Source organism: Motacilla alba, chromosome Z (assembly GCF_015832195.1).
Source record: "Motacilla alba alba isolate MOTALB_02 chromosome Z, Motacilla_alba_V1.0_pri, whole genome shotgun sequence".
In the NCBI taxonomy this organism is placed as follows: Eukaryota; Metazoa; Chordata; class Aves; order Passeriformes; family Motacillidae; genus Motacilla; species Motacilla alba.
Genome location: NC_052046.1, coordinates 36833203 through 36857547, shown reverse-complemented (window position 1 = coordinate 36857547; position 24345 = coordinate 36833203). Strand labels below are relative to the sequence as shown.

At 42.8% G+C, this 24345-nt stretch overlaps 1 protein-coding gene across 4 annotated transcripts in view; it reads right to left on the bottom strand.

Annotated features, from left to right (window-relative positions):
• The window catches only part of MUSK (muscle associated receptor tyrosine kinase), a 55509-nt gene that overhangs the window by 5830 nt on the left and 25334 nt on the right, over positions 1-24345 (bottom strand). For 2 of the 4 annotated variants that reach the window (XM_038125342.1, XM_038125341.1), the window contains 10 exons: positions 22760-22884; positions 18780-18939; positions 17292-17298; positions 14231-14497; positions 9305-9480; positions 8864-8887; positions 5701-5789; positions 5158-5317; positions 3772-3961; positions 3254-3445 (listed from right to left, as the gene is read on the bottom strand). In XM_038125342.1, the coding sequence (XP_037981270.1) occupies positions 3254-3445; positions 3772-3961; positions 5158-5317; positions 5701-5789; positions 8864-8887; positions 9305-9480; positions 14231-14497; positions 17292-17298; positions 18780-18939; positions 22760-22884 (1390 nt within the window). Of the gene's footprint in view, positions 1-3253; positions 3446-3771; positions 3962-5157; positions 5318-5700; positions 5790-8863; positions 8888-9304; positions 9481-14230; positions 14498-17291; positions 18266-18779; positions 18940-22759; positions 22885-24345 lie in introns of those variants that run through there. The other 2 variants (XM_038125343.1, XM_038125344.1) reach the window with 2 other exon arrangements.

Below are 24345 nucleotides of genomic sequence, written 5' to 3'. Positions count from 1 at the left end.
AAGTAAGAGGATTGCTAAACTTAGCTTGAGATGTCCATTTAACACATGCAGGAAAGTACATTTTATCCTTCTGAGATGAGAAAGCAATAATATGAGTTTTGATAGTTTCAGCAACCTGGATGGATGCACAGCTTGTACTAGTGGATCAGCGGTCTGCACTGATATGCCAGCAGTGCACAGAAATGTCCACATCTTATTATAAGGAATTATAAAGCCTTGGAGGCATTTTTGATAGAGATGGTAATAAAAAAAGGAGGTCCCTAAGAAGCAATATTTCTGTGGCTCCTTCCCTGAGCCACAGAGAGCAAGCATCTCTCAGGATGTGGTACTTCTCACTTTGCAAATGCTAGGTAAGATGTAATACTTTCTTTTTTTCTCCTGTGTCTTTTTCTCTGTTTCCATTGACAATAACAAAAAGGCTTTATTGAAAGAAATTGCAGTGCTGAAGTGGATGAAATCCACATAAAAGGTCTTTACACCATTTTGGCACTTGCTTAACTAGCACTTTAGTGATGTTTGTATACCCTTTGAGAAATCTTTTTTGATATCCATGAAAGTCATTTCAAGCTCAGAAAGGTCTGTGCTGCACTCAAATTGTATTAAAGCTCCCAGAGCAGGGCCAAAGCAGCACTTGGGAAAAAGAATGTCTGCCCTGCTCGCACACAGGTGAAGACTCCTGCAGCATGAGCAGGAGGGTGATGCACCTCAGGGCACCCCAAGCACTGCACTGAGGCTGGGACAAGAGCTGTCCTGTGCCCCTGGTGTGCAGTGCCCCAGGCACAGCTGTTGTGCAGTTTCTATAGCTGTGTTTTTGTTTCAAGCTCAGATGTGTTTGGCCATCCAGGCTAACAGTTCATCACAGGCTAAGCATCTGTGACGATACCACTGTGCACCCTTTGAATTTTGTTATCTTTAGTTCTCTCTGTAATAAAGAAAAGTATACTTGCTTTTCTTCCATTAGAAATAATTTATCTCTTCATTAGAAAAAAAAAGTCCATCACAGCTATTGAAACTGCTTCCCAGCTGTAACATGTTTAACCTGTTCGGAACTCATTTTCTAGCAGGTACATCAACAGCTTAACTATAGACTTTACAAACACCTGCATTTTGACTGCTTTTTGCAAGGATAGCCCTTTGCTTTGGCAGTCAACAGAAGCATTTCACCAAGCACATCTTGGCCTATGGTGGGATTCTGATCCTTCCCTGGGTTTTTGTGAGGTCATCATACAGGCCTCTAGCTACAGCTACAAAATCAGCCATGCCCCATACTCCTTAACTGCAAAGGAAAAAGATCACTGCCCCGACTAAGCAGGGAACTATGCAGCCTGTACACTTTCTTCTAGGAATTTGGGGATCAGACCTTAGAAGGAAACCAGCGGGACAACATCCAGATTTTCTTGCAGAAATTATGGATTCTGTCAAGAAAAACCAGGTATCTTCCATCCTCCTCATTTTTGGGGTTGTCAATTAAGGATTATTCACATTTGTAAAAGTGCACAATCTCACCTCCCATGATATTATCAGAACTGGGCTGTTGTCTAACATCTTAGGTTTAAAACAGGTAACAGTGGCTGCAAATTCCAAAAATAAAAAGTGAGCAACTAACTAAAGGGGACACTGTAGAAGTCTAGAGATAAGGGAATTTATGTGTGTTATTCAAACACTGATATCCAGATAGCCATGGAGCCAACCAAGGATTGTTAGGGCAGGAGAAAGGGGCCATATAGAGGTAGGGCAACACTTCTCTGAGACAAGTGTCCTTGGTCTGGCTTCTGGAGATAAGCTCAACACTGTACATCAGAGGTGCAGGAATGAGGCTGAGAAGTAGGTGGGAACGGACTGCAAGGGGGGATCAAGAGCATCCAAGGCCCCAAAGCCCCTAAACCATTTCCAGAAAGGTCTAGAAGAAGGGGCTGCCCATACAACTCACTTTGTATAGAAAGTGAGGAAATTAGCTCCAGGGCTCAGAAATTTTACCATAAAAAGGTATCCCTACAAAGCCTAGACACACATGTGTTTTCTGTCAGCTGAACTGATGGTGGAGCCAGGACCACTGATCTATCTTTCTTTCATTCTTTCTCTCCCTTTCTTTCATTCTTTCTTTCTTTTCTTTCTTTTTTTCTTTTTCTTTCTTTCTTTCTTTCTTTCTTTCTTTCTTTCTTTCTTTCTTTCTTTCTTTCTTTCTTTCTTTCTTTCTTTCTTTCTTTCTCTTTCTTTCTTTCTTTCTTTCTTTCTTTCTTTCTTTCTTTCTTTCTTTCTTTCTTTCTTTCTTTCTTTCTTTCTTTCTTTCTTTCTTTCTTTCTTTCTTTCTTTCTTTCTTTCTTTCTTTCTTTCTTTCTCTTCCATCTTTTTGTCTCCCTTCCTTTTCACACTACCCCTTTATTCAAAACCCACTGCCCTGTGCTTATTTAGGAGGTCAGGGACAATAAAATAGCTATTTCCATGGAAGGTGTGTAATTTACTAATAAAAATTTGTACACTCTTGCAGATACTCTGGCTTTTGCCATTCCTTTCACCCACGAGCATCTACAAATCTTGAGTGTGCATTTTCCATTAAGGTTGGGACACCACAGACACACGACCATACGCCCATCCCCCCTCTCCCCCCCCTCCCCCCCCCCCCCCCCCTTCCCCATTGGCCTATGTCAGGAAGGTTTTTAGGGGATTTTTGGTTTGGTTTGGTTTTGCCACGGAATCAAATTGAAATTCGGTTTGGACTGAACTGTAGCATGACACAATGACTTTCGTGGTAATTACACAGGTCACTACTGGTGTTATAATGGAGATCACCACACACTGACAATTCATAAATACTGGGAAGTGCAAGAACGCCACAATAGGTCACATGTTACAAGCAGTACTCTTGGCAAAACTTAGCTGAAATTTTACACCAGACTTCAGTATGTGAGTAGGGCATTACATCTACTAGGGAGTAGAAAAGAGTAATGTGTGGCAAAAGTTAACAAATATTGACAGATAGCAATGGACAGCAAAAACAATTATTCAAACCTGAGTGTTGTGTACCATTTGGTACCCATGCATTTGAGTGGATGGATGGATGGATGGATGGATGGATGGATGGATGGATGGATGGATGGATGGATGGATAGATGCATGGATGGATGGATGGACAGATGGATGGATGGATGGATGGATGGATGGATGGATGGATGGATGGATGGATGGATGATTTCCAGTGCTGATTTTTTGCAAGTACTTTCAGATAAAGAAGACTCACAAAAAGACTGGTTACCTGGCTTGGAAGACTCTCCCAAATGCTCCCTCCCCAATATCTCTCACATATTCAATATTGTTCCTGGGATACTCCAGGCTAAGCAATTTTGGGTTGAGGAGAAGAGGCATGCGCTGGTACATTGGGTTGGGGTGCAGCCGGTCCAGGAGCAGTTCGGAGGGCAGAGTGGTGAGAGTTGGTGTCTCCGATTCTCTGAAACAACAGAGAGATTTTTGGTCAGTGTGTGCACAGCCCTCAGTCAGGAGATAACTAGCTTCATCTCCTCCTGAGCTTATTTATTTCAGGATGAAAAAAGGGAAGTGCAGCAGGGCTACTGAAGGAACCTTGCAGCAAGGTGTCCATGTCCCTAGTCACCACCTTCTGCTTTGGCACAGGAGTTCAACAGAACATACAATGGGGGCTGCCACAGGCAAAGGAAGGGCTGCTGTCCTCTCCCAGGTGTTCACAAGACTTTTCTCTCAGAAACAAGAAAGCCCTTTTTCCAAAGCAGTTGCACTGAATTAATTTCCAAGATTTACCTTTTTTTGTTTTTCCACTGTTTTCGACGACGGCAGCAAATCAGGGTGATAATGCCAAAGATCACGACCAGAGCAAAGCTGGAGATGATCGAGATGATAACAGTCATGGAGTATGTAGGGGAAAATGGAGGAGGAGGGGGAAGATTTAGAGTCTCTCCATTTGGTTTTCTTGTTCCCGGGGATAACAATGCTGTAATGCAAATAAAATCAGAGGGTTATGCCTCTGCTAGTTTATAGAGCTTTCTCTAAGAGGAATTTACAGAGCTAATCTGTCACCCTGGGAATTACTGGCATTACAGATACAGCCCTATGACCACATGAGAGGATCATACTAGGGAAGCTTGGTTTGCAGGAAGCAAAACCCATTTGTGCTTGCCACATGTGAAAATCCAAGATCTGGTAAGACCAATGTATAGTTCCCATTAGGCTGGGAACACAGTTTTGGTATAGAATATTTGCAAGAGTTACAAATGGGAGGTCATATCTTATAGTCTCAACAGTATTCAAATATAGTAATGTCTGCAGTGGGAAAGATCAATGGTGCACAATGTAAACCACAATGTATCATGTGTCCTAAAAGGAATCTGCAGGGCGGAGTGTAAGACCAAGTAAGTACAGAGTGATACTTTCCCAAAATATCCTCTTACCCCCAACAGTTTGCATCTCAGTGTCTTTATGAGGCAAATGTGGAAAACTAGCTTAAAGCACACTTGACTGAATTATTAGGGAAAAAAATCACATAACTACCTGTGGAGTAGTTTCTGAGATATTCTAGAAAATGCTGTTCTCTGCATGCAGTGTTTGAGAACAGAAAGAAATTTAAATTCTTCTCCTTAGTTGCCAGCTAAACTGAAAATTACTTGTGTTCACTTATGTCCACAGAACCTCTGTTCCCTGTGCAGGAAGTTTCCAAATGCAGTCTTATTTCTGAGCACTGAAATCCAGAAACTGGGAATCTTGGATGAAATATTTTTCAAAATTTTTCAAAAATTTGTCTGTTTTTGAAAAAGAAATTACACGAATACTTAGCTTCTATATCAAAAAAAACAAAGATGTTTCGATCTTTTTTTTGGCTTATTTTTAGTTTAAATTAGGGGCGGGGGCAGGAGGGGGGTATTACTGAAAAAAAATCACCCTAAACTAAACAAGGTTGGAAAACAGCCTGAAGCCCTACCTTCTAAACAGTATGACAAAATAGTTTTCCAGAATACCACAGGACATTTCACTTCATCTTTGGCATTTATATAACCTAGTGCAAGGTGCTTGATTCATCTGTCTTCAGTCTGAATCCAGAAGACAGAACAGATTGGTGTACTCAGGATGCAATCACCTTGCATGGCCACAAAACAACCACAGTGGCAGAAATCATAAAGTGCAGTTGCCTACCATCTCCACAGGGAGACACGCTGCAGTATTCCCAGGTCACAGCTGGATCCTTTGTGTAGCACCAGGGACGCTCGTTCTCACCTCCTGGATTGCGGCAGTAATTCTCAGCATCAAGCAGCTCTGGGAAAACCTGAGGAGTCCTCCTGTGCCGATGGGGAGCCTTGGGGGAGGAAGCAAATTTTATTAGTGTTTCAGCATAATTTCCATGCTATTATTATTATTATTAAAACAAAAAAGGAAACAAACAAAAAAAAAACAAAAACAAAAACAAACAAAAAAAAAAGAGTGAAGCAAGACAGAGCCTTTGGTGAAACAGCCTTTCAGTGGCCTGAAATGACAGAGAACACATCTTGACACAGAAAGGAGAACTTGTAGATTGAAATATGATGAGATTATAAAACACCAGTGAGCTCAAGAATGAAGTCAACTTGTTCCTCTCTCATCCCTTTCACTGAGAATGGGCTGCCTGACTCTGAGAAAATCCTTGGAAAAGCACACCTCGAGCACATCTCTCCCTTCGGTGGATCTCACACTGACGCTCACCTGATCACTCCACTTCTGGCAGGGGATGCCAGATGCTGTGACATTGGCTGTGCCCTGGTAAAACTGGCCATTGTCACTGTAGCAAGTCCCTGGGAGAGAAAATAAAAACATGGGGTCAAGGCATTTCAGGCCATGTCCTGCAGCAGAGAATTACAAGAATAAAGTTCATGATGTTACATAAGACCATCTGACAGCATCAGATGTGAACCACACAGAAGGACTAGACAACACAGGAAGGGTACTGCTTAGCCTCCTGTTTACTCTCTAATGTATTTTGCACTCAATACATAGGCAGAAATCTGGTAAAACTTCAAAGAGGGCACTGCAGCTCTCTCAGACTGAGAAAACAGGCCATGTGCCTATGATGGTTGAGTTGCAAATATGTAGTTCACAGTACATCATGCAGAAAGTGCAGGGCAAAGCCACGCTGAATCCACCCAAGCCAAACCAAGGCAGAAAGCAAATCACAGCACTGGTTCCATGATTCACAGCCTGCATTTTTACTGGGACACTAATAGGAAGACACTCATATTCCTCAGCTGGTAGTAGGGAGCTAGGATTCATAAAGTTGCCCTCCTCCTTCTTTTGTACAGTGCTTATCCTCTTTGATTATTTGGAAACAGCCTATGATTTTCAGCACGCATGGAAACAATACCCTGAAGTATGATCTGAACTATGATCTAAGAAATGCTATCAGCACAAAACAATGTTCTTTATAATGAAGATAATGTAGTCACTGCATATATAGGGCTTGTCCCAGCGGCAGAAAAATTAGGCAGAAAATCTTGAGATTTTACTGTAGGAATATGCACGAATGTCCTCATAGGACATATGTCCTCACATACACCTGTCCCCATAGGAGAGTTTAATGCATGCTGGCATAATCTAGGAAGCAGAAAGACAACAGAGGAGATGCAGCCTTACAGATTTCAACATATAGTAGGTAATCTCTAAACTCAGTTAAGCCAAGGCCAACATTGTAATAGATGGCATATATTAGGGTCCACCGCACTGTTAGCCTTGAAAAATTAACAAACCAGCAAATTCTTTTTTCATAATTTTATTTTCTATTATGTTCATAATCTCGCAGGTCAGGAATAAAGAAGAACAAGAAGAAATGTGATGTGTTCTAAAGTAATGACTTTTATAAGCAAACACTTTTCATCTTCCTGAAAGCTTTGTGTAAGTGTTGACCCAAATTTGACACAAGGCTATCCATCATTGTGGATTGTACTCTTTCTCATGTACAAGGACCATAGTCAACACACCCTCATAACTATCTGCTGTTTTCTTCTTGCACTCAGGATTGCAGTTATATATTGTGATAGACTCTTAGCTTACCAAGGCTTCAGAAGGTAGCAGGCACTATACACATGTAGGTAGACATACTGCCTTTAAAGTGTTAACTCCAGTCGAGTGAGCTTGAACAAAGGATTGAATTCATGTAGCCCTGAGGCATCTAAACACTTCAGTAGAGGAATGATCATGGATTTTATGGGAACATTTAAACCCAAGACAAAAGCAAAGTAAAATACTCTAAGGTGGATTTCTTTGGCTGATCCATGAATACCATTTATGACTCACATCTGCAATTAGATAGCAGCCTCACATGACCAGCACCTGCAGCTCTGCAGAGATGTAACATTTTAATCAGAGGTGTTAAACTGTCCTGGAACATATTGTGTACCTGAGATAAGAATTTTACTTGTTTCACATTCAAAGGCAAGGAAGCAATGCCTGAAAGGTACCTCATGACACAACTAGTAATAAACAAGGAAAAGATTTCTGCACAGACCTGAAATAAATGTCAGTGGGACACCTTAAAAGATGAATGTGAAGAACCTTAGGGGCAAGAGCAACACTAAGAAAGAACCTCTGAATCCTTCATACTCTGGAAATGCAGATGTTTTTATAGACTGTCTTCCTACAGTGAGGACAGAAGAATAATATAGCTGGTCCACCTGGGCATTAATGAATAATTTGATAACAAGCTAGAAAACAGTTCAGTTAATGCTCAACAAACCCCTGTGCACATAACAGTGGGTCTAAAGAAAAAAAGAGGGGCAATATTACTAAAATGTTACTATCTTCCTGGTTCATGACTGAATATTGTACATTTGTGCAATGCCACTCTGGAAAATGCTGTGGAAGCTGAACAGAAAAGTTCATGCATACACAATACACAGGAGACAGAGGGTATATCCTGAAATATCTGTGGGGAGACTGAAGCCATCCCATAAATTCTCATTTCACATGCTGACACACCTCTCTTGTGGTTCCTCCACTAGCGCAGGGATGGCTGCACTTGCAGGCTGTAGGCACTGGCCCAGAGGGTGCTGAGGCCCTTGTCACCATGTCTGCATCACCAGGCCCCTAGGTCTTGGGTTGTCAGGTGAAGCCAAGATCTTTCCATGAAAGAACATTCCCCAAAATTCTTTATTTCCTTTTTTTTTTTTCCACTTTGCTTCTCTCTCCATACATAAGGTGTGTGACACTGTGAAATCTGCAAACCTCACCTGCTTAGATGCATGGCAAGAGAGAGATTCTTCCTTTTTCCAATGAGGCAAGTTCAGTGGCTGAGCTTGAAAATGCAATTACACATGAGTGGAAGAAGTGGGTGTGCATGCTTCAGCCATGACCAACAGTAGGGGGGAGCCTGACAGAAGTCAAAGCAGCACTGCAGGGGATGTCTGGGTCTCACCACTGGTCATGGGAGGTTCATACAAGAAACAGCCAGACTTCAGAGGTGATTTGAGGAGAATACTGGGAGCTTAAGGTCTTGCAGGGCCAGCCTGTCATAGGTAACCATGTTGTTAACATACAAGGCTGGAATGAACCTCAGAATCAGAAATACAAATGTGGGTAGAGGAGAATGATAGCCAATGGGTAGATAGAAAAGGAAACAGCTGGAGGGAAGGGTACCACCTAAAACTACCATGCCTCTCTCATAAAAAGTTACCAGCCCGTGGTCTCCCCAACCTCCAAAGAGCTGGAAATGTGTTTCCCCATGCCTTGGATGTGGAAACCCAGATATTCCTCAGTAGTAATCTAAATTCAGCCAGCCAGGACCAGCAGAAAACACAAAAACATGTGCAAATGGCAGCTTCAATAAAGAATATCAAGTCCATCTCTAAAAACATGAAGTCTTGAGCAGTCTACTTACTGGTTATGTTCTCCTTCTTAAAATCTGTAAAGAGACAAGACAAGATGTAAGGAGGGATTGTCCAGGACGCAATAACACCAGATGCTCACTTAGAAGCATGCTACAGGAAAAAAGTTCTCTCCCTAGCAGTGCTTAAACAGCTTGTTTCTTTGCAAAGGCACCTGAGTGGCAATTTTGCTATCATTAAGACTGTTTTTTTAGATTGCTATGATCTTCTCAATAAAGATCCAGGCTTTATTTATTTGAGGGATTTTCCCCACACCCCAGTTGCACAAGAGAGGCAAACAGCTAAAGCAGCTGTCACAATTCCATGCATAGGTGCTGACAGGATAGTACCCACCATCAGCTTTTACTTTAGTTGTAAATTATGGATCATACACTTCCCCTCTCCCTTACCAAGAGCATAGCTCTCTGGACAATCAGCAGCATGTGCCACCTTACCAAAGAAAGGGATGCGGGTACAGGAGCTGGGATTCTGGTGCAGGCTGGGCAACCTGTTGCATTCAGGAAGAGTGAGCAGCATCAGCCCTGGCTTGTAAATCCCCTTCTGAGAGTTCTCCTCCATTGAGAGCCATTCCTTAAAGCAGTAGAGATCCTTTACAGCAAGGCAATTCTCTCTACATTGTTTTGCAAAAAACAGTGAAATACAGCTGTCAATGGTTTGAAAAAAAAATGGCTGCACGTAGCAGTGTTATGCAGGGGTTATCCGGCTGACAGAAATCCATTAATGGGGGGACACTTCTTTAAAGCCAGACTGTCTGGCTCATAAACGATAAAAGAAATGCAACAGCTTCCTTTAAGAAACATACAAACCTACATTTTTAATGAAGCAGGGTTACGCTCAAAACACAACACACACCAAGCTATGAGGAGTTCATTCCTATCTTTTTCTACAGATTTTTTTACATCTTCTTCTAATAAACATCATCGACTCATGGAATGGTTTGTGTTGGAAGAGACATCAAAGATCATCTATTTCGAATTCCCTGCCATGGACAGGGGTATCTTCCACTGGACCAGATTGCTCAAAGCCCCATCTAACCTGGCCTTGGACACTTCCAGGGATGAGGCATACACAGTTTCCCTGGGCCACCTGTGCCAGTGTCTCATTACCCTCACAGTAAATAATTTCTTCCTATTATCTAATCTAAACCTCTTTCAGTTTGAAGACATTCCCCCTTGTCCTGTCACTACGTGGTCTTGTAAATAGTCTCCCTCTCATTCTAGAGTTAGAATTTTTCAGTATATCCTAAAAATCTCACTTGGCTTCTGTAAATTGTACAGTAGAAGTGTCATCTACTAAAAGCAAAAGGTGATCTGCAATTCTTAACCTTCTTATATTAAACATTTGCATATACTTTCAATCTTACTGAATAAAAAAATAGAAAATTTTAATTGTCTCTACAGGCAACTTTAAATCCATTTATTTTCTCTGTAGATATCTTCAGATTGCCTGGTAAAAAAAGTGACCTGTCTCCCACTTAATGTGTTACCTCCATAACAGTGTGAAACATTCACTGACAAGAAGTGCTTTGGATTTTTAAATGGGCCTTATATGAGAAAATGTTTGTGGAGAAGGGCAAGGTAGAAATACCTGCACTAGAAAAAAAAAAGGAAAAGAAGAAAAAGAAAACACGTCATACTGAGAACTGGGAAGTTTGTGGATTTGTTATATTGGTCAATTTATCTGTGATTTCCTTATTTATGTAGACATTCTTGAGAGCCTGGGTTACCAAATCAGCTTTGAGGTCATGTGCAGATTTCTTTTGCACAGCTCAGCTGAAGTCTTTCCCAGATCCACAACTTTTCCAACTATCACACAATGATGCAGAAAGACAAATGTACTTCTAGGGTATGTGGGGAAGGATTTAGCCAAATTCACCACCTGGCAGGTTGATGCAACCTCCTTAATTATATAACAGTTTTGACAAGAGCAGATGGTCATGAGTTTCAGCAATGGCTAGCAACACTGCAAACCCTCTAAAGCACCTGAAGGATAGAGGTCATTGAGAATTCTACTAGAGCATCAGCTTTTCTGCAACAGCAATGGATGCCCCTCAATTCAGCAGGCTGAAGTCATCAATGCCCAGATACTCTGTGCTGGGTTTTAGCCAGTCTTGGTTTATTCCTTCCTCCCTTCCATGGAAGCCAGAATGCAGCCAGATGGCAAATTCATCTGTCTTATGTTAAACAGCATGTGCAACAGGAAAGACCTTGCAAAGTAAAGAAATACTTAGATAGGGAAATGAGAAAAACTTGCATTTGAAGCACTGGCTGAGACTTGGGAGATCAGGTTTGAATTACCTCTGTTCATTCCTGGATCCTGAGCACCCTTAAATAAGCCCTTTATTTGGCGTTCAATTGCAAAACGCAGAAGACCATTCTTCTACAATGCTGTCTGCTCCAGGGTTAAAGGAAGGTTATCTGCACCCTGGAAGAATGGAAATGCAGCCAGAGGGAGAGGTGGTCAATCACTTCTAGCTGGGTTCATACCCTTGCTGTAACACCCAATGCTGCACATGGAGGTTTGCTGAGGTCACAGGCAAAGATTACTTCAGGTTATTATTAGAAATGTTATGTCATGTAAATGACAGATGGACAAAGAACAGTAATGGCATAAGACAGCAAGTGTACCAGTGGTGTTTCCAGGGACCACAAAAGACTATGTAAGAGGAGATGGGGACACACAGATCCAAACAAAGAGACTTTCCCCAAAATAAGACTGTACCCTACAGCCCAATCACTTCCTATCAGCAGTGGTTGAAACAGAAACTGGGTGTACTTCTGCTACTTCAGTAGCAGCCAGCAACAAGAGAAAGAAGTAATCAAGAGCTATGAGATGAGACATCACTTTCCCTTAAGAACTCTCATTTTAATCAATTTGCATCTAAATTTACATTGAGTGAACTTTTCCCATGTGGTTTTCTTCTGTTTCATTTCATCTTGTTTTACCCCCGATTACTTTTATAAAAGCTTTACTCAGCCTGCCAGTTGTTATTCTTGCTAGCTAGCTTCCAAACCAAATAAACATTAAAAAAACAACATGGAAAGCAAAAAACTGGTGCACAAAACAAATAATAATATAAAAATATGTGGACATACATTGATGGCAGTACTTCCCTGAAAAACTGTGAGAGCTCTGCCACATTGGAGAGAGTGGGAGAGTACTTCATACTCATGAAGTATTTCAGCTGAAAACTTGTGTAGTCTAGCCAGCTTTTGCAGAAAGATATAAAGTTGTCAGTAAAAAGAAATTAAGAGAATTGGAAAGTAATCAAGATCACGTGAGATGTGTTCAAGAGCCCCCAGACCTCGTTCAGCCATAAAGAAGTACATTAGATGTCTGAGTTATCAAAAGGAGTATTGGGCTCTGGAAGAACTGCTGTCCAGCTGATGCTCTCTGAGGACAGGAATTGGGAAGGATGCTATTCCAGAATTTTTCTTATGAAGAAAGCTGCATTAAAATCAGGATGGAAGGAGGGAGGAATAATTAATAAAAAACAACATTGACTCAATGGATTTGAAGAAAAATTATTTCAGGCAAGGCCATTAACATTTAGATATATTTGCAAATGTTGTAACTGTTAGCATCAAGTGCATATTTATGTTAGTTTATATAATTCTGATTTTAGAAGTGCCCCAGAAGTACAGGTCTTCAGTCAAATCACTGTGAGTTCTGGTCCTGCAGGGCCATTCATGGGCAGGGGTAAATGAAGCAAGGCTGAGATCCAACCGAAATACCTTGCAGAGCAATGTGCAAAACCCTTAGCTGACTAATGTGCTGTGCATGTGTGGCTGAGATATAAATACTGTCACAGATCTTGAAAAAAGGTGGAGCAATCATGTATTTAAGGGCACAATGACAAAGAGCAGAATATTGAGGTGGCAGGGAGGAGCCTGCCAGCAAAAATAAAATGGTAGTACTTGGCTGCATGATTATCTCTGGATACTTGCACATAATCTTGTTTCACAGGATATATGCCACCTCTGTGTCAATGGTAGAATACTAGGCAGCATAGGTACCAAGTAGAAAGCTAAATGTATGGTCAATATTCATAGGGGGATTTTCCTCTGTGCCTTTGTTTTAGAGATATTAAAGGAGAAGCAACAAAAAAGGTCCCAATTATAAAAACATGTTGCTGATTGTTCTAAAAAGCCCCTACATAACTTATTGCCATTAGATATCTGGCACAAGTCCAGCAAGCAGTGTGCTTGCCATGTCTGTAGAAAAGATTTGTATTTTATTTGGGACACTAAAGTTGGGGTACTCTTCCAGCAAATGCAGATCTGAATAGTATTTTAAAATGTGTTTCAAGGAAGACAAGAACAAAGCAGTGCACTTTAGGCAGGGATGTCAGCTGCCCAAATGTGATATGGGTAATGACTAATTTTTTAGGGGCTGAATATGACAGGAGAAAGAAAGCTTCACCCTGATATGTGTGTGTGGGGCTGTCCTCTGCAAAGCAAGCAATCATAATTCCGTTATAGTTAAAAATAACTAAACCTGGACTGGGCAGAAGAGCAAAAGCTATGTGCAGGGCTCAGGAAAACCTGTTTTATTCTAGTCAGAGAATCTGGGAAAGATGTAAAATTTTTCTGCAAAGAGGAAAGAAAAAACTCTCCTCCATGACCATGGTGGGAGGACAAGGAATAGCAAGGGAAGGGCTGCTCAGGAGGTTGCGCAGGGAGAGAGAAGTGTCTGTCACTGGGATGTGTTTACAAATACCTGTCAACAGTAGATTAGCTATTGTAAGAGATGCTTTGGACTCCTCAGGGTTCCTGTCAGCCCAATTTCAATGCACATTTCTCTGCATATAGAAGGATACAATAACCACATTGTAGTTTTGGTTTCTCAGGTACAACTACACAGGCAATGTCTCTGATCTCATCATTTTTGTCACATTTTTGTCATAGCACGAAGTGCTAAATGATTGGTATATTGCCTTGGCCAGATTTGTTGCATCTTCTGGAGCTGCATTTAGTCAAAATTCAAAAGAAGCAATTAGTCTTTATAGTAATAAAAATATAGATACTGGCCTAGTAAGATAACATAACAGAAAACAAAATGTTAATTATGTAATTCAAAATAAAACTTCTTTTCAACACAGTCCTGCAAACACCTGATATAATGTAGAGGTCTGGACTTCAAATTCAGACCACACTCTATCAATGAGCACAGTGAGAGCTGAATCAGTCTGTGTGTACAGAGGAGAGAGTAAAGGGAAAACCTGTGCAAACCTAGAAGACCCAGCTTCACTCAGCTTCACTTGCTATTGCAAGCAAGCCTGGACAGTCCCTCACCACTCCCCTGCTGCAAACATCCCCATGAAATGAAAGTGAAATATGAGCATGTTTTTCTTCATTTACCTGCACACTGGTTTTGGAGCTGGCCCAGCTCCCGAGGGATTGCACTCCTGGAAGATGTAGTTACACAGCAGAGACTCAGCAGCCGGTTGGCAGAATGAACTCACCATTTTCAGCTCAGTCCAGGCAGTGTGCACAAGCAGCTCTTGGGTCTCCTCTGGATCAGCATACGAGGAGTTGAAGAAAACAAGAGCATTCTTCGCCAAGATAGCACTACACACCTCACCTCTGTATGTGCTGCAGTAGCCTGCATCACCCTTGTACAGCTTGCTGTCAAGGACAAGAGCACATATACACAGTAAGCTCACAGATCTAAACAGCTGCATGAGCACAATGGCCCCGTTTCTGAATAAAGTCGCATGTGTAAGGCTAACAGGGGGCAGAGGAGATAATAGATGTTTATACCACTAAAACTAGCTAATATAATACAAGAATGAAACTTCTGTAGGGTACCTTGGTGCCAGGCCAGGTGAGCTCCAGGGATGAGGCCCTGACCAAGTGTTGTTAAAGCTATAAGTGGACTGAAGACTGAGCAATCACACAGAACCATGACCTAGAATGGCCCTTCACTCTGCCCCTGGGCTCTAATGGGAAAATATTTTACTTTCCTGCTTCCCTGCAGTAGGGATAGCCATGCTGCTTGCTTGCAGTTCTGTGATAACTCAGAATTTTTTGCTCTGCTGTCTAACAAGAGTTAGAGTTTAATTTAAGATAGACTTGATGAGCAGGAGCCAGGGAAGTTCAACCCATCATGTGCCAGGGAATTTTTCACAAGGTCAGATCAAGCTCCTGCCTGCCCATCCACAACTCCTGCACCACTCCTGACCTGCCCCTCTTCCACATCTTTAGCTGGGAGACTCAGAGATGAGGAAGGCACAAGTCTCTGTGTTTTCCTTCCTGGTGTTTCTCTGCAAGGTACATCTTTTCTCTTCACCACATCTCCCATTTTGCAAAGTCCTGACACATAGCATGGAGACAGAGCTATGCAGGAGCAGTAAAAATCACAGTAGGGTCATCTTATTTGAGGGCCATTTACTTATCTTTCCCATGTTATTTGTATCTAGAAGGAGATCTCTGCCCTGTCCCCTCTCCCTTCCTCCCTTTCTCTCCATGGCCATCAAAAGTAAGCAGCAGGGAAAGGACAACGCACAGGTCAGCCATGCTTCCAGTAGTTCCCACAGTCACCCAAGGTGCAGCAAGGTCTGCAGGTGAGGAGGTGCCCTCTGCCTAGGCAGCCCGTGGGATGCAGAGTCCTGGGTATGAGCGGCAAAGCTGTGAAAGCAGACTCCCTGTGTGTGGGGCATGGCCAAATCAGGGCAGAGAGGAGGGCTGGGTGCAGCTGTCCCCACTGCCATTCAGTCAGTGTAACTGGGGTCAGAGAGTTCAATTCACGACATGCCAACCATTTGGAGCAGTCAACAGAGCTATTTGTATCTTTGCCTTTTATTTCTTTCCTCTGTCCAAATAATCACCCATTGTTAGCTCTGGGGTTTCTTCCTGCCTTTTTTTTTTTTTTTTTCAGAAAGCTGGAGGTACATGGACAAAGGATTACAGAGGATGCTCACATTTCTGTTCTTCAGATGCTGTTTTCTGCAGATGACAATCCCTGGCCCTGTTCTAGTTGTTCTCTTTTGGGCTCCATGTGAAATTTTTCTTTAATTGTTTTTTTTATGTGTCACATTGGATAAAAAAAACAGGATGGCACCAATCCTTTGAGGTTTACCAAAACGGCAGTGATGTTCTGACTCTGCATCATCTCAGGCTCCATGGACACACTTTCATGTGACACAGGAATCCCCCAGCATGCTGCACTAGTGTCACAGACCATGACATCTCCCCAGCACACAGCAGGTTTCCCCAAAGCAATGCACAGATCCCAGGACTCTGCTAGAACTGCTCTAGGCATCACAGGGGTTATGTTATTTACATTTCCCTGATTTGTGCTTAATCTGGAAGTTGCATCCTTCCTGTGCCCCAGGGGCAAAAGCAGGGACAGGTGTGCATGGGGCACCTGTACCACTGATTTCAGGGTACTGCAGAGGCAGACTGAGAAGACCTAACAGTGCTAACATTATGTCTCCTTGTTTTTCTAAAATATACAAGGAGACACAGACCAAGTTACAATGGAGAAGTAGCAACAACATGTTTCTCACAATGGTTTGTCAGAAAGGAAACATCATGCAGCAAATGTTAAGAACACCTATGGGACAGATGGGCTGAGCACTTGGTCTGTGTCCCTATGCCTGTCATACCTGCATGAGTGCAGGTGTAAGGCATAAGTCTGACATCATCACTGGGTGGTCACTTAATCACTTACAAACTTCCTGAATCAATATTGCAAGCTCCTGTGATGGAGGCAATAGCCTTTGCTGGGAGTCTGTGTTAGCAGAGTGGCAAAACCATTTGCTCAGGCTTCCCCAGGCTCTGCTCTTTTCTGTGGTGGCCAGAAGCCCCCAGCCCATCTCCCAGGCTAACATTCTCATTTTCCTTCTAGACTGATCAGCCAGTGCAGCATGTAAAAACATGGAAGGATTCTAAAGAGAAAAGGCCAGCTAAATTGTTCAGTCCTGCAAAAATTACTAAGCAGAAGTTCATTTCTCATCACATGTAAGTGGCTTTATTAATCCATAACTCTGCTTGGAACAAACATAATCTTCTCTTGCCCTAATCTGGTGACCACCAAACCAAATTACATTTATTAACTGTCAACAGGTAGGAGTTTACCTTGCAGTTAAACTTTGCTATGAAATTTACAAGGTCAAGGGAAACTGTGGATCTGTAACCAAATAGAAGTTCCTTCAGAATACTCTGCCCATTACCATATTTCAAACACCTTTACTGCTGGCTTGATTCAAAACCACTGTTAACCACCCAAGCTTAGTCTCCAATTATGCCTCTGTAAAGGAGCTCAGTGATCCCTATGGGTGAACCTCATCTGCACAGTTGGAATGCAGAAACTCTACCCCTTCATTTAAGCCAAATTAACCAAACCCCCTTGGTTCATCATTATTCTTCTCCCTGGCCCAGAAAGAGCCTCCACAAAACCACAGAAAGTCATTCTTACCTCCATTCTGCCAAGAGGCACCAGATCCAGGAATTGTGATGAACCAGGAGAAAGAAGAAATGGAAAAGACATCAGTGACCCTTCATTGCTCTCTCTGAGATGCGTAAGTCAAGATTTTCATGCTAGAAAATGTGTCTGACAACTGTAAGCTGTATGAAAAAAAATGCACTAAATTCTGTTCCTTTGTTTGTATCTTTTTGTGGGGAAGAAAAGTTGGCCAACACTGAATATTGTAAAGTGAGAAAGAATGAGGAGAAGGAAGTGGATTGTTGATGGCAGTGTCAGCTGATGTGAACTCTTGCACCATAAACCCACACTTTTATGCTGATCCTTTGGGTCACATGTAACCAGCAGGTAGCATCCTTTGTTTAAGCCACATAGATATCCATTACTTCAGGCAGCAGCAGTAACAAGTAGGAGAAGCCAGGGCTGGAGATGCAGTACTGGCACACAGCAGTGGCCCTGGCTTACCATGCCACAGGGAGTTGGGCAGTGCCAGCACAGGGAGGAGGCGCTGGGCATCAGCCAAGGGCCAGGGTACCTCTGCCCTTGGAGCCTTGTGAGCTGAGGCAAGGCCAAGGTAGACTACTGCTCAGGTCTAGGGGGCAGCTCTCCTCCTGCTGAGCGCACACAGCCTGGAGGAGTACAACTTCCACCAGCCCCAAGTACCTGTCTGCACCACTGCATTTATAGGACACACACTTGCCTGAGCTAAAAGCAGAAGTGGGGATGGGAAACACAGTACCAAGTGCTGAGTACATTATGGAGCAAAGATTACTGGTAGGTTTCAATGCCCAGTGTAAGAAAGGGCATGATTATTTTCTCAAGAAAGCAGAAGCTAAGGCACAGAGAGATAAACAAGTACCTGCCTGGTTAAAAGCAGAACCAGGGCTACCATCCCATGTCCAGTGTGATTACTCTTTCCTCTAACTAAATCCCCTTGCCTGTCCAAAGAGGGATGGGACAAGCTACCACCTTTCTCTCTGTATGACAAATGCTGTTAGTTAGCTCTGACAGAGGTATTTCTCCTCTTTGGAAATTCATTTTCACATTTGGGACATATCTCTGAAGGAAGAGATTACTTCAGGCAAGGCAGGATGCTACTCTGACAGCAACCACCCTGCTCTCTGGATGCCAACCCGTTGTGAAGCTGAACTGCTTGAAGCTATTTTCACTTTGTTAGATGATACTGATGCTGGGTCATGGCCACAACTTCCTCCATATGGATGAACTTACCAAGTGTGCTTCTGGGACATAAAGTACAAGACAGCATCAAACATTCAGGAAATGACAGCTATGCCCGTCTCCGAAGTGTAAGAGTATATGAGGAAATAGCCTGGTGGAGCATGTACTTGTACTCAAATTTAGGCCCCCCACACTATCAGCTCTCCAAGGCTTTCCCTCTTCCACCACAGTACTCTACACCCCTTTCCTCTTCCCCAGCAGGAAAGGCTAAAAAAATTAATGGCCTCTTCTTTCCCTGCATACCTGAAATGCTGATGGTTGCTGCTGCTTTTGCGGCTCCAAAAGTTTTGCTGTGCTTGTTTGTGGCCAGACAAGTAAATAGGCCAGGTCGGGTGACATACACTTGCAGTCTGGAATCAACCACTCTGTCCTTGACACTTTCTGCTACTGACCCCACAGAAACCTAAAAGAGTGAAAGCCCAGTTCAGTAATATTTCCAACAAAGACACAAACAGGCAAACCAAGGAAAAATCTGAGACAGAGTGTCAGATTTTAAGCATTTAAATTAGCACAGGAAGATGTGTCAAGGAGACAAAAGTGGCAGAGACCTAAAGCTGCTGGTGTTACTTTGGCGCTCTCATAGCTGCCGACTTCACACACAGAAATAAATGTTAAAAGATCTCTCCTATTTCACACTCCAGCAATACTTTTGCAATTAGGTTTCAGTTCAAGAGGGTCAGAACCACAATTTGGTTTATGTAATTAAGCTGGCTAGTTACTGCACAGCTTCTTGTAGTAGATTGTTTGCCTCTTCATGCCCTAGTAAGGAACACCACAAGATGACTTTGTGAACATCCGCTATACAGAGGAAGAAAGGAAAATAGTTTGGAAGTCATTAATTCTGGATTAGTATAACCACTACAATACTCTCAAAGCACTCATAAGCACAGAAAGTGCTCTGGCTATAATACTTCAGCAGATATCTGGTAGAGTTTCTTATCTTGCAACTAGAAATATGGAAGGGGCTAAACATATGATGATTTTGGCCAGCTCTTCTCCCAGATCAGTAATTTGCAGTTAAAGGGGCTTGAAGCCTGCTGATTTTTGCCAATTGGCCTTGATTTACCATCAAGTCTTCCCTGCCAACATGGCATTAATTAAAGTAGGAGAGCACAGTACATACAGACTCAATCTTGCAAAGGCAACAGGAAGGAGATCATTGTCTGCTCTAACCTTCATACTGATAAGAAGCATCAAACATAATTCAAGTGAGGTATGGTGCCTGTGGACCCAAGTGTGACCTGACTCTAAGGACATTGCAGATTGTCCCTCTGGATTCGCACCAGCAAATCACTTTACCTACACATGTAACTAAGACAGAAATATAAATCTGACCTCCCTGGAGGTCAGTAAAAATGTACATTCAATGAGACCTTTCCGTGAAATGAAATACCCATGTGTGTTGACAGCAATAATTGAAAAAGCAAGAAGGAATTCATCAGTGTTGTAACATGTCTTGTAAGCAGATTGGATTCTTTATGAAAAGAAAACTCTGAAAAGAATATATTTGTTTTGCCTCTCTCAGAGTCAGCTTGGACTTGTGATGAGAGAATGTTCATGGGAAGAAATCACTAAATAATCAGACCAACACAGTTGGTACGTAGTGCACCAGGTATGTCCGCCTCTGTGCAAACGAAGGGACCAGGGATATATTGGCCTTTTAACATGAAATCAGTTCAAGAGAGTGGGAGCCCAGGAGATATTTTTTCACAGATATGTCTTTTTTTACTGAGCTGCTCAAATTTAGTTTTAGAATCCTTTTCTCAACAAAAACCACTCAGCACTAAAATGGTGCGGGGAACTTCTCGGTGAGAAGGAGGTATTTCCTATAGGCCACCCTCGCTTTCCAACATCTTGGTGGGATAGGTGGCTGCTTGCCATGAGCAGCTTGTGCTAATCCAGTCTTCTCTCCCTGCTGGCTCCTCAGGCCTCAGGTGTACCACATCTGGCAGCACTGGACTGTGCCTGTTTAGCACAGATAACTGGGATTGTTCCTTCCAGCTTGCGACACAGGAGGAAGAGGTTGCTCAAGTAACTGCAAGCAGTACAAGCAGTATGCACCATGTACAGTGGAAAAATCACAGGCAGTGGTGCCTAGGACTTCCACACTGGCCATCTCTTGTTACCCTTACTGGAAACTTCAAGATGTTCCCTTGTGTTAATTGATTCCCTTTCCTTTTCAAACACATTTCCTGAGATTTTGTTTCCAGGAGTTCCCTTTTTAGCCTTTAAATCATCACCTCAGCTACCAGGAAATTAGAGACCTCTTCATATCTTCACACCAGGCTCATTTATTCCTGGATACGTGGAAAACTACATTGTAAAGTCCATGATGCCCTGTGGTGCATAGCAGGAGGGAAATGTATTGTGTTTCTAAATAGGTACGCCAGGCAGCTGCTGCACAGAGGAGTTTTCATCCTCCTCTTCCAGCGACGCCCAGTAAGCTCAGCAGACTCCTGTTCTTTGAACCTCAGGACAATTACAGTTTGGTGTTCAGAAACCATAATGCCACAGGCATGCTGCGTCTTCAAATTACTCACCCTTGCTGTGAACCAACCCTCAAATTCACCATGTCCCATCCACTGGCTTCCTGCTGACTCTCCCAGAGACAGGCTCTCATTAAGGTTTCCTTGCCATATTTAAAGTGAGGCAATCAGGAGCACTACCCTCCTGGGATATGCGACTGGGACTGGGCTATGCCTTTCAGACAGGAATGGGGCAGAGCAGTTATCACCAGTCAGGCAGTGGCCCAGGCAGGGGCTGAGCATCATTTCATCTACCTCAGCTCTCTGGGATGCACTCACTGGGATCTCAGCAGAGCACAGGTCTGTGCTCTGGAAATATATTGCTCTTTCCAGATACCCCAGACTCCTGCAAAGGGTTTCATTCCCAGTGGGGAGGAGGTCTTCAATAAACACTTGCAGTTGTGTCAAACTAAATATTGTCAGAAACCATCAAGCACCCACGGGTCCCAGCAGAGGCTAATCTGATCCCTTTGCTGCTCTGCCTAGCAATACTGAAGGAATGTGGAAAATCAGCCCTAATCAGACTAGAGGTCACAATAAGGTATAGAGGAGGCAAGGAAGGCAAGGCAGTCGGCAGAGTAGCCATGGGGTCTTAGGAACAAGTTTTAATGTGTGGAGAGAGGACATAAAAACCAGGATGGTGATAGTCCCCTGAAGTAAGAACCAAGGGGGTTTATTGGTCCTCTGGACCAGCAAGTCCACATGAATGGTTAGGATCAGCTCAGAAGCACTTGGGGCTGACAAGAGGTCCATGAGAAAGAGCAGAGGCAAATTGCCGGCCTGCACTCAGCAGACACTCCACCTGCCTCCATAGAATCATGACCTGGCTCACATGCTTTAAAAAGCTGTCAGAAGACCAAAGAGAGGACAAAAGATGTTCACCTTAAGCACATGAAGACTAGAGGGAAACTGTGGCAGACTTGGGCTGCAGTGCTGCCATGACTGTGGTCATTGCTCACTCCCACACAGGCAATACTAGATGTCAAGCAGGTTTTCAGTTCACTGAAATGAAGGCATTGCAACAGCCTACACACAGGCATGGAAGCCTGGCAAATTGAAAGCAAGGACCGTATTAAGTGGTGAGGATCATTAGACCACAGAACCTTTCCTATGAGACATAGTGGATTTGCATCCCTTGGTGCCTGCCACTGAAGAGGGTGTGCTTTTCTTAAGAACATGCTTCTGCCCAGGGATACATTAATGACATATTTCACATCGCCTAGGTCAGCCTAGAAAACTTCCTATTATCTTCCTCAAATATGCTGTGCATAATGTCATTCCACAGGTATTTGACCTCAAAACAGTTTGCTCTACCTAACTTCATAGTTTATGCTACTTTGTCAAACATGTAATTTTGCCTTGTTATTGTTACCACATTATTAAAAAAGGAAAGGAAAGATAGCTGCAGAAATACACAATGAAGTCCTAGGAATTTTGTCTTGGAGGATGGTTGGAAGGGTCTAAAGCACTCTTCATCTTGGGCTTTCCAGATCCTAACAAATAAAGTCATACAACACTCTGGATAAGGGGGACAATGTTTTTCCAGAGAAAACTGCAGCAGAGAGATGAGCTGAACTCAACCAGTTTGAAAAACAAGGTGCTAAGTTTGGAAGGAATAGAAACCACTGGTGCTGACTACCAGCCTTTCCAGCTGATAGCAGTTCTCCACGGCCAAAAGCATGAAAAAGAGCTACTTACAGCTTTCCCATTTTCCAGCCAGGTGACAGTAGGGACTGGGAGGCCGGTCGCCGTGCACCGCAATGTCACCACGGACCCAAAGGTGATGTTTTGGGATTCAGGAGCCTTCAGGATTCTGGCAAACACTGTAAGAGAGGAAAAAGGTGCTAGTTGAACAACAGTGTAAAGCTGAGGCTGGTGCCAACATGGGGCTACTTCCTCCCCAGTGGTTCTTGATGTGAATTGCAGCTCCATTAATAAAGGTAGATCATAGAACAGGCTTCCCAGTGAGTGACATTGTTGGGAGACAGATGAGGAGGAGAAAAAAATTATTTAGTGTGGCTACATTCTGCACCTTACAGACCAAAAGTTTACCTCTCGAAATTTCAGTGTCAAGTCCAAAGCCTCAGAGGAGGTAGTGTACAAGAAAACCAAGAGAAAACTCTTCAGTAGCATGCAGATGGAACAGCTTACAGCAAAAAAAGCAGCAAGTTACCACGCTGCCCTGCCCAGGCTGACCTGTGAAACTTTGTCCAAACCATTAAGGACCGCCAGTCCTTCATGTGCCATGAAGGTTAAGGGTCAGATAAATATCTCAGTCTGATTACAGTGATTAGGACTTGCCACAGAGTGCTGCAAACACTGGCATTTTCCATGCAACAACAAGCTGCCCTGAGGGGAAAGTGTCTAACACCAAGCATCAAAGTATGAGAGAATGGCTGGCAAAAACTTCAGGAAGATGAGATTGCAGTGGAAAAGTAGATTTTTAAAGTGGTTTCTCATTTCTACGGCTCTTGCTTCTTTTGTGGAAATATGGTTACTGGGCACTTTGCAGATAAGCAAAATAAGCATTCCTTTCACCCACCTCCCTTCTGTTGTTGTTGTTGCGGGGAGGGGGCAAGGGGGAGGCCAGAAATAACAACTGAAGTATTTTTGCTGAAAACTGATTTTGATCCAGAAACACAACCCTGATGGTCTTAACAAGCTGCTGTACTTGGACCACATAGAGAAAAGCAGAGAAGAGAAACTTCCCACCTGGAACATTTGAGTTTTGACCTAAAATTTTTAATGGAAACACCAGAATGTCTGTACGGAAGCAGGCTCAAAAGCACTGCCATTTCTTACTCAAATTTCTCATGCTTAGTGAGTAACACATTCTGGACCACAGAGTAATGTCTAAAAATCTCCATTAGAAACTTTAATAAGCAGGGAAGTTTCTCTTGGAGTTGTCAGAAAAGCCTGAGATCTTGGTTTGCCACTTGTATCTGTGTGCTTCTCCTTATCAACATACCTCACCATGTCAGCATCTTCTGTTTGCCCTGTTCAAAATTAGAACATCTAAGTGTTCTAATAGTGCCCCCACTATTTGGGATGGGAAGTCTTTGTTTGCAAAATTTCAGTAGAACTGAGAAAAAGTATATGCTTTCCACATAGTCCTTCCACCCAGCTCTCAGCTGGTATGCAGCTGAGATTTGTTTTGACAAAGAGCCTAAAAACAGCTTTTGCTCATAGATAAGTAGCAGTAGGAGTAAATTTCAGCATGGAAACCTTTTTGCCTTTCAATAAACTCTTGGGCAGAGGCTTTTTGGAAGATTAAGTCTAACGTC